The sequence below is a fragment of the Varroa destructor genome, unplaced genomic scaffold (assembly GCF_002443255.2).
Source record: "Varroa destructor unplaced genomic scaffold, Vdes_3.0 BEIS01000004.1, whole genome shotgun sequence".
In the NCBI taxonomy this organism is placed as follows: domain Eukaryota; kingdom Metazoa; phylum Arthropoda; class Arachnida; order Mesostigmata; family Varroidae; genus Varroa; species Varroa destructor.
In genome coordinates this window covers 2,131,774-2,148,144 of record NW_019211457.1, presented here as the reverse complement: position 1 = coordinate 2,148,144, position 16,371 = coordinate 2,131,774, and the positions used below count along the sequence as shown (strand labels likewise).

Below are 16,371 nucleotides of genomic sequence, written 5' to 3'. Positions count from 1 at the left end.
GAAATAATGCCTACATAGTCAACTGTAGTCGTATGGAATATGTCATATAGCGTAATACTCTAGAGCCTCAAAAATGATTCACACACTGCTGGCAAAAGGTAATAAAGCATATTTCAATCATTTTTCCAACAGGTGTTCCTGCACATCAAGAGACTGAAGTTTAAAACTGAAGCGAAGACGTGTCCCTCACCTACGCGACTAGCTATCGGTCTCGCAGGGGGCTTCCAAGATGCGAAGAAGTTCCAATACGAAGAACATGTGCAAATTGTTGTCCTGCCAGAATGTGCCGTCTTTAATATAGACGACCCAAAATTACCTGAAAATATAAAGAGGAGTGCTGAGGGTGTAAATAAGGCTGAAAGCGTTTTCAAAGCGGAAGAGCTAAATGCTACAACAGGAACTTGGGACGGTGAACTTCGACAGGTGAAGCGTTACTTTCAAGAACAAGCTAAAGAGATTGACTTTTAATATTAGAAGTATTTTTAGTAACACTGTAGCCTTCAAGATAGCTTGAAGAAGTACAAATTAATCAAGTTAACATCTACATGTATTTACTTTTATCATATTGGCGATAGTATAGAAGTAATGGCCGTTTTTCAGCTCTAGGTTTGAGATATGGAAAACTTATTTCTGATTCTGCCTTTTGTCAACAGGTCAGTAAACACTCTGAGACTTTGCAGCAATTGACAAACGGTGTTACAATTCCGGCTAGCGGTTGGAAATGCTCGAGATGCGACCTTCGGGAGAACCTTTGGTTAAATTTGACCGACGGCGCAATAAACTGTGGTCGTAAATTTTTCGATGGCTCCGGAGGAAACGATCATGCGATTCAACATTACAACGAAACCAAATACCCATTAGCGGTAAAGCTTGGTACAATCAACCATAAAGGCGCTGACGTGTATTCGTACGATGAGGATGATATGGTTATTGACAGTCAGCTAGAAAAACATCTCGGCCATTTTGGTATTGACGTGGCCGCAATGCGAAAAACAGAGAAGTCGATGGCCGAATTGGAGCTCGACATTAATCAGCGTATAGGCGAATGGGCTGCCGCAACCGAGGAGGGCTGCAAACTCGAACCACTTTACGGTCCTGGCTATACCGGTCTAATTAACCTTGGTAACTCATGCTATATGAACTCGATTGTTCAGATGCTGTTCACAATTCCCTCGTTTGTCAAGCGGTATTACAACGAGTATAAGACTATCATTGCAAATTGCCCTGACGACCCGAATACCGATCTTCGTGTGCAGATGGCCAAGCTTTCTCACGGCATTCTATCCGGCGCGTATTCGAGCAAGCCGGCCAGCGAGATCGATACGTCGGCAATCAAACCCCAGTCGTTTAAAAACGTCGTAGGGAAAAACCATCCTGAATTCAGTTCGAAACGGCAACAGGACGCGGAGGAATACTTCTGTTACCTTATGGACCTGTTGGATAAAAATGACAAGGATAACCCCATCAGCAATGTGTTTTCTTTCAACGTCGAGGATCGCATTGAATGTGGCAAGACAAAGAGAGTGGTTTACAAAAAGCGACGTGAATGTGTTCTACGGTTAGTCATCCCGATGGAGGCGGCAACGAACAAAGCCGAGGTGGAAGCCTACGAAGCAAAGAAGAAGCAAGCCGAAGAAAAAAAGGAACGTCTTGACCCAAAAGAGATGGTTTTAGCCAAGATCCCGTTTGAGGCATGCATAGCTGCGATGTCTGTTCCTAGTTACATCGACGACTATTTTAGCCCAGCCGCTAATGAGAAAGTCACTGTTAAGCAGACGGTACGCTTTCTAACCTTTCCTGATTTCTTGTTAGTTCAAGTAAAGAAATTCACGTTCACAGAGAACTGGTCACCGAAAAAGCTTGACGTATCCCTTCAGATTCCGGATCACTTAGATTTGACAACGCTTCGCGCCAAGGGAGGACTCCAGCCTGGTGAAGAAGCGATGCCTGTCGACCAAACGGAAAAACCTTCAATAGATGCGGCCATCGTTGCTCAGCTGGTAGATATGGGCTTCCCAATCGAAGGCTGCCGGAAAGCGGTCTACCATACAAAGAATTCTGGTATTGAAGCTGCCACGCAGTGGGTGATGGAACATATGGGCGATGAGGATTTCGCGGCACCATTTGTGGTGCCTGGTATCGCCAGTAAAGTTGAAGGACCGCAACCCAGTGAAGAAGGCATAGAAATGGTTATGGGCAAGTGTTGTTCACTTTGAAAAAACTTGATGTGTTAAACGTGTTTTTTAAAAATTAATCAACAGTCAGTTGGAAACAACGGTGCACCATAACTAATCACGCTCAGGTTTAGTTTTGTATTACAGCTGAGCTTTCGCTCAAAGAAATTTGAAGTGAATATTTAGGAGCAACGGCGAGTTCAATTCATTATATTTCAGCTAACAGCCAGTGTTTTATAATACTACCCATAGGGAGTAGCCTGAGCTAATTCAAAATAGCTAATCTTCACACGTGCGGAACACTTAAGATCAATGTTCTTTAGAGTTTCTTTTGCTCTGTTATATGTACCCTTAAGCTTCAATCGAGCTCAATCAAATTATTATGCTTCTTGCGTTATTCCTGATCTATTCTCACATCTAATACGTATACAACATCGCATTTAAATTTTCTAGGAATGGGCTTCAGCCGGCAGCACGCTACCCGAGCTCTTCAGGCCACAGAGAATAATGTGGAACGTGCTATTGACTGGATCTTTTCGCATCTGAAGGAACTTAACGCGCCAGAGACTGCCGCGATGGCCACGGACAAAGTCGCCGCTGAACAAGGCAATTCGAAGGAATACCCTGTTACAGATGGGTCTGGTTGCTATAAGCTAGTTGCGTTTGTTACACACATGGGCTCGAACACTTCTTCAGGACATTATGTTTGCCACTTGCTAAAAGATGGAAAATGGGTCATATGCAATGACGACAAGATCGCGCGCTCAGAAAAGCCCCCTAAGGATCTAGCCTATCTTTACTTGTACAGACGTGCTGAGTGATTTGCTTCATAATCGCATTTGTTATCGCCTAGAGATTCGGTCCTGTGGTCTAGGGAACATACGAAGAGAAGGAGCAAAACGCAACTAAACATAGAAGGATGGATAAATTGCAGAAAAGTCAACGTGGAAGAAAATAGAGTGAATTTACATAATGATCTGATAGAATCCATAAAGCAAATAGCTACAAAAACACTTTAGGCGCAATATATTTTTAATATATCTATTCTATAATATAATAACACGGGCTAGGAGATTTTGTTTTAATAACTCTTGTAGGAGAAAATAGAAATGGTAAGAGTGAATGTGTTAGGTTCGTTGTAATGTCATAATGTATGGGTTACCAATTTGTTTTCTGTATTTATTATATATATCGTTGATAGAGTAGAATTAAATTTATTTTACCATTATCGTGATTATTATAATTATCGACGTTAATTTCTTCTAATCCTTAGTATTGCTGCGGAACTTGTAGTGTTTAAAGGGCAAGCTTGAGGGGCTGTGTAGTTTGTTCTACCCAAAATATCAACGAATAGATAGGTTTAATACAGAAGTGGGGCAAAGGAGGGCGGGTGTAATGTGAGAGAAATTGCATGGAGTTGCTGATGACTATTTTTTGATACTTTCTTGTTTGATCGACGACAACGACGACGATGACGATGGATAGTTATTTATTTATTTTTATTATGTTGCTGTTTGCGCAGGCGGCAATGAAAAAAGCCACTTCCATATTTGCCTAGCCGCACCGGTAATATGGACCTTAAAGTTATCTCTTGTGATTGCCACAAATGGATAATTAATTATTAATAGTAATAGCAATGATATTAGTTACTAATTATAAAATAAACAGAATGGACTGCGGCGCAATAATCACATATAAAATGTGGTATAAAATGTGGTAGTACTGACGGTACAGTATCCGTGAAGCTACAATCATGTCACAACTACAACCACAGAAGCCTTGATTTCTGAAAAAAGAAAAACTCAAGATTATTTCAATAAACATTTTTATACAAGATGCAGCTCTATTTATTTGACATATTGACATGGCTATTTACAGTGTTTACTAGGTCGTCATGTCTCGACTCCATTGCCCTCACCACATAGTTGTTGTGACAATGTATCAGGACAACAGCGTGTCGGACACATCTCGGATGTGATTCAGGGCCGCTCTTACCCTCCGTCACTGCTGTCGTAGTATTGCAGGAGGCTTTTAAGAATGGTCCGATTTATTAGTCGGCCTCTGCAGGCACCGAATCCCTCTCAAGAACAGACTTCCTTTTTACAAAAAGTCATTCTATTTTAAGATAATTCCACAATGTTGTTGTTGCTAATTGTGATCATTCATCAGACCAAATTTCTTCGAGAACCCACGGTTATCTTCTCCAATTTCGCCATACAATTCTCTCTCTCTCTCTCTCTCTCTCTCTCCTACCCGATAATTTACATCCGAAACCTTATTACTAACTGTCAAATATATCATGAGCTTTTTTTATTTAGATAAAGACACACCTCGAGCAATCGGCTACCAAGCTCCAAGTGTTCGTATCTTTACATTTGCAAAACTCTCCAAGTTTCAAGACCCGTATTCATCAGATCAGTATTACATTCGCTCCCCGTTTTGTCATTTCATTATTAATTGTAATTCTTGTAAGTTGTTAAATATGAGGCAAGTGGTAAAGATCATCGACTATGTGGACAAAAAGATTGCTACCTAAGTCTGCCTGAAAAGTACGGAGACGACGCTGTATGTTCGTTGACGACCCGCCGACATCTCTTGTTAGCATCCGCTACTCATTCGAGCAGACATAGTGCTCCGAAGCGTTGAGTACGACTTCCTCTACTTCTTGAGGTGCCTCCAATTGAAGAAGTTCTTCGACAACTCTTCGGGTGTTCCCGTTACTCCGAGCGCATCGAACAGCTAGTTGTGTGGTTGCTGGAACACGAGTCACCAGGTCACCGTGGAGATTAGCTGGAGTTATCGAGCATACCCGAACGGGCTCGGAGCCGTGTAAAGGATCGCTGTTGTCCATGATAAGCGATGATGCTAACGCTGTTTAAAACATCAAATGAACATGGGCCTTTTAAAACGATATTTATAGTTAAAGTTTGAACATTATGAAATATGGTTTTATTGTATAAATGCATTCCCTTCACAGATAGTTTGACAATAGATGAAGTACTGATTGTATAAAATCAGGATAAAAGATAAGGATAAAGCGTACTCCAGTCCGATGAGTGAACATAGATATCTCAATTAATACGCGACAACGAGGCTGCGTATCTAATCGTTACACGGAGAATTAGACAATGTTTTCTCATTATTCGTAAATAGCTGCCATTAAATATCTGAACGTTAAAGTCTCTGAATGGTGGTAATACCAGTATATTGCACTTCAGTAATAACAGCGTTTTGTACGAACCAGAATTTATGTTTTGCTTCGTATGAGATTCCTACAAGAGAGGCATGAGAAAATATTGTTCCGAACCAAAAATTGGCCCAATTAATCAATGAAAACTTAATCATTTGATGGTAATGAAGGAATAATATTTTCGATTCCGAAAGTAACTTTAAATATGATTTGCCGTATATCTGTCAGGCTCGTGCCACTTGGTGCTATAATACTAACCTCCAACGTCATAGCCATTTTTAATTAGAGCCTCGGGATGACGTCTCCGGATGTGACGTTTCAGATCCTGAACTTTCCGATATGTGAACGCGCATAACACACAAGTGAAGCCCCTACAATTTCGACGGGAAGCAAAGCATAGCCACGCTTGTTTCTAGTTGTTTAAAAGATATGCTAAAATGCATGAATATTGTTATATTCCTAATCACTGCACATAAAATGATTCAGTGCTCTGTATTATCATCAAACTAATTATAGCTGAGACTTTAGTAGAAATCTGATTTGGTCGAAACTTCTCATAAAAATCTTTTCTAACTTAAAATAAAAATGGTTCTAGCTGAAGCTGTAGCAAAGCTGACTGTAGTTAGCATTGTTATTTGAAAGAACAGAGTGGTTCACTTAATACTTTACAGGTGCACGCTCGATATAGAAAATAGGTTTTCACAACTCGTACCACTGGTTCTATGGTACCGTCGGCACATTGAACATGAAACGGAATTTGATTCAATTGCATAGGTGAGATAAATTTTCAAAAAAAACAGTGAGGTGGCCCAAGTTGAAGATTAGGCGTAGGCACGCTTCGTTCCACTCTGGAAAAAACCAGCCGCCCGAAGTAGTGTTCCACAGCGGTGGAGCTAGACGTAAAACTTGAAATCTCTTATTTTTTTTTTAATGTGAGTAGAATAATCTTGCCCAAAGCCCAGATATTGAAATCTTAACAAAAGTAACTAGGTTTCATTTTTACCCCTGATCGTCCACTTCATTCTCTTCGTCTTTTTCGTCAGTGCATCTCTCTCCTTGCGAGCCGTCTGTTGTGTCCGACGCAGTTCCTTTGGTAAGGTTCGACACGCGCCCTTCTGCACCGTGAACCGTCTGCCGATGAAACCATAAATCGGAATTGGTCGTAAACTCACTATGGCACAAACGGCATTCAAACGCTTTGCGTAGCATTACCTCCCGTTCGGGGTGGTTTGCATGTTGTGACCGAACATGCCGCCGTAACGAAGACTTCAACGCGAATCTCGACGCGCAGAAGGCACACGGATACGGACGTGCCGCTGCGGCTAACTGGAAGCGAAAGCGGATAGGATCATTCATCAAAAGAAACCAGGTGTTCTCTGTTCCTTTTTTCGAGTGTTAATTTTAGTATATAGCTTAAACCAATACGATTTGCATAACTACAGATCTATTATTAAGTTGCTATTCTAGGTTAAGTTGTTTAGTTACTTGGAGCGGGTTTTAGAGAACCTTGGCAGTGAACCGGACTGAAAACATGAACATGCCTACAGAGTCTTCAAACTGAGCATTGCTATTCATCATCAAATAACGCTACGCGCACTAAATCTAGTTCTTGTCGTTTGCATGTCAACTTCTTGCTTGTATGGCATTTATTGACAATTTACGCTGCAGACTTAAGTTTTTGATTTTCGCTTATTTATCCATAAGTAAGATTTTTCTTGATCTGCAACTTATAAGTTTGGTGACATTTCTGTACCCGATACAAATATATCAAACTCGCCAGCGTTTAGCTAGCATGCACGAGCTGAATCCTCAGCGTCGATTTTATTTTTAATTTCAGTAAAAGCATAGCTTCCAAAGACGAATTTTTCAGTTATCAGTCGTTGTGTTGTTTATTCGGCCATATTATAACATAAAGAATCACTAAAACCTTCGGAGTATAAATAAATTTATCGTAGCGGATGGCGAGAAAGTAGATTTACTGTGAAAAATGACCGAAGTGCACATTATCTTTTTCCACTGCCAGTCGAGTTTTGTACCACCCTGTACATACTTGGCTCGCTTTAACTTATAAGATATAAAATACCTTAAATCCAGTCAATACGAGTAATTCCAAATAAACAGTTGAAGACCTAGAACCATACATACGGCTACATGACACTTACAGAATTGTCACTGCTCTTCGCCCGCGAAGTATCGTGTTGTGCCTCTACTTGAATCTCTTGTCCGTCCGCAGCACAGTCTAAGGCCCCACCATCCTCAATAACAACATGAACAACGTTTGGATCTTGATCCCCTGAAGCTGGGTCTTGTTGGATGACCACCTGCATATGCAAACGGCTTGCCGCTCTCCTCGCAGCTAATCGTGTTCTTTCCATTCTCTATATAAGAATTAAAAGCATGAGTTTAACGAACCAATTAGTCAATACACTTTCCTTACGAAAAAAGTAGTATAGATATCTAAAAAAAAAAAAACCCAATCTAGAAAAAGCAGTTTCTCTCGTGACAGGTGCCTTCCAATGACGTTTATGGAAAATTAGGCGAGGAGTATCGTCTTGTACCAAAAAGTTAGTTTAAATCACAATACGAGGTAAGTATACAATCAAGCAGCTTATTTCATGCGTGCATAGAAATTCATATTATCGGAAGAAAATCATTACTTGCCTCCCTATCCCTGCAAAATGCAATTTTGCAGAAGACAGCTGAACACGTTCAATTTGTAAAAAAATCAACAGGACTCCTCTTCCTCGCATCCACACGTCACAAATCCGCCATTAATAATTCGCCTGGAAAATCTTTAACGTCTACCTTTGTCCTGCCGTTATTGTCTTCGACAACAGGTACTTCGTGATGGCTGCCGTAACCGCGATAGAACGCCCCCGAAGCACATATCTAACATATGTGTATTTTTTACTTTCACCGCAACACCAACTTCGAAGTTAAGTAAGCTTAAACAGAGGTGCGGCTGTTTATGGCCGTCGACTGAATCAGGATCTCCTTTTTATTGTTCGATTAGAAAGTTGTCTTTTCTCTGTGTCGAGTGTTTCGTCTCCACTCATGTTTACATACTCATTCAAAGACAGTACAACCAGCGGTGACTGATGATTTTTGATGGAGACGAAAGCGCGTGTCTGATATGACATCAAATCAGACATTTAATGCAATCCATTCGATGGCTGTAAGAGTCACAAAGGCTTGTTGATCGACGAAAAAAATGTCATATTATGTTTCTATTTTTACAACAATAATATACTCGGATATTCTTTAAACGCTACTTAATATAGTATAACAAGGCTAACAGAGCCAGTGCTCCTTATGCTTTCGTAGAATTACGCATACTTTGTTCCAATTGATTTTCGGGACTTCAAATTTCATTAAATTGAGTAGCAGCGAGGTTATATCGTGCTGTCGAGCCTGTTGTTACTGATCTCACGACATTTTAATATGGCTCCTTTCAGTGGTTAGCAGTGTTACCTGTTAGAGTATTGAATTCGGCTAGATCAACAATGGAGTGGCGAAATAGAAAAGCAACTAAACGAAAACATACGAAAATGAGGAGTAGCAGCAATAAATAATTACTTTATTTATTGATCGTTGAAGGAGTTTAAATATTTTGTGACTGAAGCCTTATCGTCTTCGCGCCACCAATTCGATATAGGACTCTTCGTGGAAACGCAGTGGGTATCAAAACAATAACAAGATGAAGCTCGTAGTTCGTACAAATGTCGTGCGCGGCCAGAAGTACTTTGTTAGAGTAGGTACATTTTATAGAATCGTTGTGGCGAGTCCTCTGCTTCACTGTATTAATGTAGAACCAGCTGTTACATAATCCACTAGTAAGCGGCAAGCGTCACCGATATGACGTGTGGCCGTGGTAGACGTCGCTTATCAAAGACGGGTCTGGGTGGCTTTCCTCTCGATTAAATGCGATTCTAATGAAGTGAACTGTGCGACCCTTTTTTCCTGTAGGTTATGTTTTGGCCTATGAGGTTGTTAATTTAAAGAAAAAGCAAAATGCCGGGTCGAGTGAGCGTTCGAGTGCTGGCTGCGCGTAATCTACCGGTGATGGATCGAGCCAGTGAGGCTTGTGATGCGTTTACCGAGGTACGTGAACCCCTTTAATTCTGAATATATATTTTCGAACAATCCGAAACTTTTACGAAATTCGAAAACGAGCTCCACATAAAATTCGGTGGATTACATCGTGGTCTAACACAGATTTACGAAGGAGCCAGCCCATTTGGTAGATTTTATATTTATGGTATACAGTTGCTAACGGCCTGTAACGATCCATTAGGTCGAAATCAATAAACAAAGTTATGTATTTGCATTAAAATCGCAATTTAGATTAAGTGTTTAATTAAGAATTTTTAGCAACCGCCCACCCAAAGCTGGGTTCTTGTGCGGTTAAATAATGGATGCCGATTGAATTTTTCAGAATGGCTTAGTTGAAATATTATCTTGGGTGTTTCGCGTAGCCTTGACCTTTGTCGTAATGTCTTGTTAATTTTCGTAATGCGTGATCAATGGCAAGATGGTATGGGTCTCATTGGCTTGGCAAGCCATTGTTTAGATGCGAGATTCGGAACCAGGAAGTTAATAGGCACATAAATCAACAAATGTTATTTACGGTAGATTCGATTAAGCAAGCCGTGAAGATACAGATAGGACAAAAGAAGCTTTTAAAGAAAAAGATAATAGGTTGTCACTTGGGGAACACGGATACTGCTCCGTCCGTAAGGCGACGTTCTTCGGAATTAAAAGATTAATTTTTCCTAATTGTGAACTTCGAGTCGTTTTGCGCTATAACCCTAGTATTGCGCTATTCTGTATAATTAAAAGTCATATATCTCTTCTTAGAGTGACACAAGTGTTTCTTCGTTCAGAACGGTAATAATGATACCTTTGATTACATTGGAGCTAGATCTGACTGTGCCTATACCTTTGCGTAGCCAAGCAGATCTATAGGTATAACTTACATAGGACTAAGAAAAAAAACAAACGAAAATTAAGTGCAAACTATATCTATATTTTGTGTTTATATGAATTAATATTGAATCCCTCTATAGTATTGGTATTTCATGTCCATAGATCCTTAATGAAAAAATGTTTCAGGCTATCAGAGACCCTCCAGAACTAGAAGTTTTTTCTATATTTGTAAAAATAATTCAAACTATATCCACATTTTTTAGGTTCGACTGGCGCAAATATGCTATAAGACGGAGATATACCGAAAATCTTTAAATCCGCAATGGAATTCGGAGTGGTTCCGTTTTGAGGTAAGGTTCAGTGAGCTATATATATATATGTATATATATGCACGTTCTAGCAAGTAAATGTGCTCTCTAGCATAGGTGGCTTCATTCTGGCAATTGCCACGTGAGCGAGCAAGCTAAACTATTCTGTTGTCCTGAAATTTGTACAATATTTACAAATATTAAAGGTTGTACGTGGTTCCATTGCTGCTTATAGATGGATGATGAAGCTCTTCAGGATGAGCGATTGCAACTACGTGTAATGGACTATGACACGTATTCAGCAAACGACGCGATTGGAAAGGTTCATCACCACATGTGTAGATACAAAATCGATTATTTCTATGTGAATAGTATTGGCATATATATGCAATATCAGCTTGAGTCTTTTAGAGCAAACCCCGGATATTTCGATTCGTCTAGATTTTTCTCAGCTCAGTCGCTTCAACCGTCCTGTTAAGATACAAGTTAGGAAGTTTATCGGTAAATTGTCCTGTTATTCTTTCAGTGATTCGTGATTCATGCGCTCTCTGATTTCGACCGATATTTTATTAGCTTATAAGACAGTAATAATAGGTCTGCAATATATAATAAGAGGTATAAATTCAATTACTGATAAAACAGTAGAATATCCCATATTGCTAAAGATCTGCGAGAGAAACGAGCTTCTTTTGTGCCTTGCCTCGTACATAGGTCTACATTGATTTAAATCCTCTGTTGCGTGAAACGTGCAGCGGTCTTCAGGGCTGGCTTCCCATATACGATACGTTGCATGGAATTCGGGGAGAAATTAACATCACAGTCAAGGTATTCGTCTGAAACCACGCGTTGCTTGTGATTGCGCTATTGAGAAACTTACGGTATTTCATTTCGAAGTAAAATCATCGAACTTATAAAATAAGCTATCAAAAACATAGCATCGCTTCTCTACTTGCAGAGTTGGTGGCATTAGTCACTGAAGAAGGCTATACTGTTTATTACTAAAATTGACCCAGGTTTATGTTAATAGGCGAAAAATGAAAATAACTAATACATTTGTTAATTTCCTTAAGGTAAAAAAATGTTTCCTTAAAACATTTTTTAAAAAAGTAAAATATTTTAAAAAAAGTAAAACATTTAAAAAAAAGTAAAAGTTCTACTTTATCTTATTTATTTAGAGTATCTGTTTTATTAAGCGATCGAGTTATGGCTTCTCAAAAGGCATGAGTAAGAAATGTTTTAGACAACTCGGTCATTACTACGATTTCGTTCCTTAAATAAAAATATGGGTGATTTGCGTAAACAGCGTCCATTTCTTTCATTTTAGGTAGACCTATTTTGTGATGCCAATAAATACCGCGTGTCCTCAGTTGGCATGCAACTTTTCTACTCAAATCGGGTTCCAGACGGCTACAACCTCGTTTCTGCCCTCGGCTTCACCGAGGAACTAATTGCGGGTGATGACCCTGAATTCCACTGGATGGATCGAATTAGGACACCTAGAGCTTCTAATGAAGCAAGACAGGCTCTTTTTGCAAGATTCGCGGGTAAGACGGTAATGTAGTTGTGAACAGTAGTTATAGTAATACTAATAATAAAGTAATAGTCGCTCAACACTTAACCGGAAATCTGCAGAGTTGCAGTTTGTTCGTAATTCAATGAGCAGGCGTATACAATGCACCTTGTAATGTATACGTACACGATGTTTATAGACAAACATCTTTTGGTTCTATGTTAATAAGGTAGCTACATTTCATACATTTCAGAAGATACCTAATTGAAACGACCCGACTCATAATAACGCTTTTGCTTCAGCTTACTACGTTATGGCAGCATTGTTGAAATGGTAAATAATGAAATTCACCAACTAAATATGATCGTGTTGTTTCCTTGTGCTCAAGGTCAACTGCAACGCCGTGTTGGCCTGAAAGCACTGGAGCTGGGTGGCAATGCCGTTCTAGGCTATCAGCAGTACTTTGATCTCGAGGGCGACACCGGTATCGTTGTTCGAGGCATTGGAAGCGTGGTCAAACTGATGAAGAGCGAAGAAGACACGGATGATGCCGCAGCACCTCTTGGGGTACCGCAACCCGCAGGGGCGGGCACTACAGGTGGGGTAACAATGGTTGAGGACATGGCTGAATACCCATTCATAACGATACGTCACCTTCCGCCCGGCTTGATTGATAGCGTCGGAGGAGTGGTATCAGCTCGTTCTGTAAAACTGCTCGACAACTCTCTTGAATCTGAAGCTGAAACACGCGATTCTTGGTGGACGGAACTCCGAAAAGAGATCCGCTCGCACGCGAAATCGCTTGCATGCAATATTGTCGTAGGATATCAAGAAACGACGACAATTTGTGAAGATGTGCTTTTGTTGTCTGCTAGCGGGACAGCGGCGCTTTTGGCTTCGGCTGGTCCAGGTACCACAATAGGACGAACGAACATATCGTCCACGAACTGTGGCCTCTGTCACGCCCCATATAGAGCGTCTGTGGTCCCATTTAGAACTCAGCTAAGCAACTGTGGAAACTGCCAGGATGGTAAGGTACCCGATGTTTTGTTTGCAACAATTGAGCCGTCACCGGGGATGGGCCCAATCTCGGGCTCTGTTCTCATTCAGGCGCGTGTGTGTGAAGCAAAAAAGGATCTCAGGGGCGAGGCCAGCGCAAGAGAAATCAGTGATAATCTACCATTTCTCGAGTATGAGCTTCACAAACAACTATTAGCTAAGATGAAGAAAACAGGTCTGAATGCTGTGTTAGGCCTAAATGTCCAGGTTGCCATTGGAGAGCACTTCGTTACTGGAGTTGCAGTAAGTATCACTTCAAAAGAATTATACTGTTACAAAATCAGCACTGATTTTAAACATGTTGTCTTCTGCTTATCAGCGTTGCCAGCATTCATATCTCTATATAGCTACTAATTTGTTTAAGACAACTCTTCGCAGTTACATTGCGAGCCGACTTCAATGCATTCATTAGATTACGCGGACTTTTACCTTCACTACGAACAAGTGTTTAGGTTGCATGTTGATTTTTATACCTGCGTATTATTACAATAAACTTAATCTTTATTTCGTCTGAACTCCTCGGATCCTTACAGACTGGCACAGCATGCGTTTTAGCTGCGTTACCACGACCCAGCAGCAATTCTCAGCAAGCGGGTCAGAGCGGTCTTTCTGGGTCATTGTCCGAGAGCGAAGATGATGATATGCTCTCATCTTCATTTAAACAGCGTTTGTGCATCATGAACCGCGAGTCTAATGGGAAAGGGGACGATACGGCGGCGAACGCCGAAGTATGTATCACCCGGCCACCCCCACCAGGATTTACGCTTAGTTCGACAGAAACGTGCCTTGGACCTTCAGGACCCGAAGGACAGGACGACGTCGGTGATGGAGATAGCGTCCCACATACACAGCTGGTTATGCAGACGTTTCGGGTAAGCAGTAAATAGCTTCCTGTTATTTTTAGACCATCGCCATCGCACAGCATAATGTATCTATGATATTCTTCAAAGTCGTCAAAGAACTTTATTTAAAGTTTATATCGTAAAGCTACGTAGAGCTTTGGGTTAAAGCTTTTATCTAAAAAAGAGGGATCTTAAGATTCAACGAGACATTCCCTATAGGAACAGGCCATAGAAAATAACACTAAACAGTTATGCAGACATACAAATGATCTAAAACGTTAATACTTACTGTATTAAGCAGCTGTTTTAATATTTAATATATTAAATATTAAGATAGATAGCGGTTGTTTTAACGTTTAATATATTAAATGTTAAAATAGCCGCTGCTTGAACAATCAGTCCCAAGCTTTCGATTGCCTTGTTAAGAAAGCAACGAAATGCAATCTAAAGAAACGTCTCCGGTAATCAAATAATTTCATAATTCTAACCATTCGTGGTAACAGTAGTGAATAAGACAAGCTTCATTCGATTCTCAGGTTCGTCTCCATCAGCTTTTTCCTTCTGGAGGCTCTTTGGGTGCGAGCACGCCCCCACCTCAATTGCCACTTGTTCATCAGGAACTGAGCCGCTTGCTGGACCGTGGGGTGCAGTCGTTATTCGTGAGACTCCGGAAGTTCCGCCCGTGTCGCGTATTGGGATTGCACTTTCGAGTAGCATTCCCTCAGGCGGATGAGATGCAGGCTACGATGATGGGGTAAATACCTTTGCGGACGCGAAGAAAGAATATAGAAAGATGCTGGATCTTAAAGTGTTTTCTGATGTGCAATGCGTATTTAGCAAATATGGATATATGCTCGGAGTTTTGGCACTGTCGTTTCCGAGTTCCCGAAACGAAACGTGCTACGTTTACCCCCGATCTATGATAGGGTGTAGTTTATTCGGCAGTAGTAGCAGTAGAAGGTTGACTTTATTTGTTGCTATATTATGTATTTGGATGCAAAATTTGGCTTGTTTTCACAGAACAGGTGCACCATTGCTACACTTTGTACCTTTTCGTTACAGATGAGAGCATAGTTCTAATGGTACTTACAAATTCTCATTTGTTCCAAAGCCGATAAATATTTCGTTTCAACGATCCCTAACATGCGTGCGCGTGTGCGTTCCAGTACGGTAATGTACGGCGGCAGGGTATCAGGCGGCACATTAACGAATTGTACCAAGGCTGGCAATTTGTGTCGTGTCCAGACACGCGCTAATGGTGTCGAAATCTCAACTCTGTCGTCAGTTCCTGGTCGGGCTGTGTCGGAATTTTTGGGCAACGTGAATTTCTTCCTGATACGCGAGACCAGCAATCTGACGCACATGTCCAACCTGAACTCGTTTGCGGCCACTTTCCTCCAGGAAGTGCTGGCCATAGCTCGTTGTCATGTGGCAGCATTGGGAGGCGATGCTCTGTTGTCCTTCCGAATGGATCATCAACTTCTATTGCATGGAGCGCACAAGCACCAGGTATACATGCATATCTTATGGTGGGCATTAAGTTAGGGACGTATAAACGCTTACGGTCCTTGCTTGCTTTTTATCATTTCCTCTTCATTGTGCTTAGTCTGGCTGATTCAAAGATTCGTGCTTAATTTTCGATGATCTGACGCCACAAATGAGACGTAGTTCAAATTTGTTGTTTAAGTATGAGAATGAATAGTCTCTATTGGGCCAATAAACGTCATCTATTATATTCTTGCGCGAACAAAGAGGTGAGTCTATATTGTCAAGCGCGGCTTTTACTAATTCCAACAAGTCATGCGCAAAATGCAGACGACGAGTCTATCCTTTGCTCGCTCTTTCATATTTCCGCCATATTTCTTTCATATTTCCATATGATCCTGTCAACTGCATTTTAAAAATAGAAAAATTCAAAAGTTAAACAACTCGATTACTTCCAGGGTCAATGTCTTGTCAGCGTACAAGGTGATGCCGTTCTTTTGGAGAAACTTGCAAACACTACAAATGGTAGTGCCCATTCAGCCGACCTCGTAAATCCTTCGAATTTCGAGGTAGTTATACCTCCACCAACTTGAATCTGATTCAGCAACTTGGAATTGGATGTAATCGAGGGTGACATCCGGACAGACGCACCGGTCCTGTCGCTACGAAATAATCGCGAGAAATAGTCTACTACTTTTTCTGATACAAATGTGTTCTGTTAATTCTGTCAGCCAAAAAAAAAGGCTGTATGAAGGTGTATGAGGTATATTGGCAATTGGTACTTACGTAGTTCTGTTCACTGAATCGGCTAGCCGAGATGACTCTTAGCACGCTGCAGTCCTAGTGGTTTTCCTAATAGCCTATATATATATATATA

At 40.8% G+C, this 16,371-nt stretch overlaps 3 protein-coding genes across 7 annotated transcripts in view; 2 read left to right on the top strand and 1 right to left on the bottom strand.

The window, feature by feature from the left end:
- Usp5 (ubiquitin specific protease 5) overlaps nucleotides 1–4,008 on the top strand; it is an 8,359-nt gene extending 4,351 nt beyond the window's left edge. Inside the window, exons 2-4 of the mRNA XM_022801642.2 lie at nucleotides 133–423; nucleotides 654–2,196; nucleotides 2,628–4,008. Of these exons, the coding sequence (XP_022657377.1) occupies nucleotides 133–423; nucleotides 654–2,196; nucleotides 2,628–2,995 (2,202 nt within the window). The 3' untranslated portion in view covers nucleotides 2,996–4,008. The remainder of the gene's footprint in view (nucleotides 1–132; nucleotides 424–653; nucleotides 2,197–2,627) is intronic.
- LOC111248759 (uncharacterized) lies at nucleotides 3,983–8,413 on the bottom strand. The gene is made up of 5 exons (XM_022801644.2): nucleotides 8,026–8,413; nucleotides 7,527–7,742; nucleotides 6,368–6,690; nucleotides 5,623–5,735; nucleotides 3,983–5,045 (listed from the first exon to the last, which is right to left on the bottom strand). The coding sequence occupies exons 2-5, from the start codon at nucleotides 7,737–7,739 to the stop codon at nucleotides 4,783–4,785; spliced, it is 912 nt and encodes a 303-aa protein (XP_022657379.1). The 5' UTR covers nucleotides 7,740–7,742; nucleotides 8,026–8,413; the 3' UTR covers nucleotides 3,983–4,782.
- A 111-nt stretch (nucleotides 8,414–8,524) lies between these two features.
- LOC111248757 (C2 domain-containing protein 5) overlaps nucleotides 8,525–16,371 on the top strand; it is a 12,126-nt gene continuing 4,279 nt past the window's right edge. Inside the window, exons 1-12 of one of the 5 annotated variants that reach the window (XM_086986734.1) lie at nucleotides 8,525–8,577; nucleotides 8,820–9,115; nucleotides 9,331–9,465; nucleotides 10,554–10,640; nucleotides 10,834–10,920; nucleotides 11,310–11,423; nucleotides 11,923–12,142; nucleotides 12,497–13,410; nucleotides 13,701–14,039; nucleotides 14,546–14,763; nucleotides 15,176–15,518; nucleotides 15,953–16,063. In XM_086986734.1, the coding sequence (XP_086842860.1) occupies nucleotides 9,376–9,465; nucleotides 10,554–10,640; nucleotides 10,834–10,920; nucleotides 11,310–11,423; nucleotides 11,923–12,142; nucleotides 12,497–13,410; nucleotides 13,701–14,039; nucleotides 14,546–14,763; nucleotides 15,176–15,518; nucleotides 15,953–16,063 (2,523 nt within the window). In that variant the 5' untranslated portion in view covers nucleotides 8,525–8,577; nucleotides 8,820–9,115; nucleotides 9,331–9,375. Of the gene's footprint in view, nucleotides 9,116–9,330; nucleotides 9,466–10,553; nucleotides 10,641–10,833; nucleotides 10,937–11,309; nucleotides 11,424–11,922; nucleotides 12,143–12,496; nucleotides 13,411–13,700; nucleotides 14,040–14,545; nucleotides 14,764–15,175; nucleotides 15,519–15,952; nucleotides 16,064–16,371 lie in introns of those variants that run through there. The other 4 variants (XM_022801638.2, XM_022801639.2, XM_022801641.2 and 1 more) reach the window with 4 other exon arrangements.

Bases quoted from the DNA above. Each gene is read 5' to 3' on its own strand.
- LOC111248759 (XM_022801644.2), bottom strand. From the start codon at position 7,739: ATGGAAAGAACACGATTAGCTGCGAGGAGAGCGGCAAGCCGTTTGCAT. The intron at 5,736-6,367 runs GTAAAAATGAAA...TCGAAATTGTAG, and splicing joins AATGAAGTGGACGATCAGGG to GGGCTTCACTTGTGTGTTAT. The intron at 5,046-5,622 runs GTTAGTATTATA...TGTTTTAAACAG, and splicing joins AAATGGCTATGACGTTGGAG to CGTTAGCATCATCGCTTATC.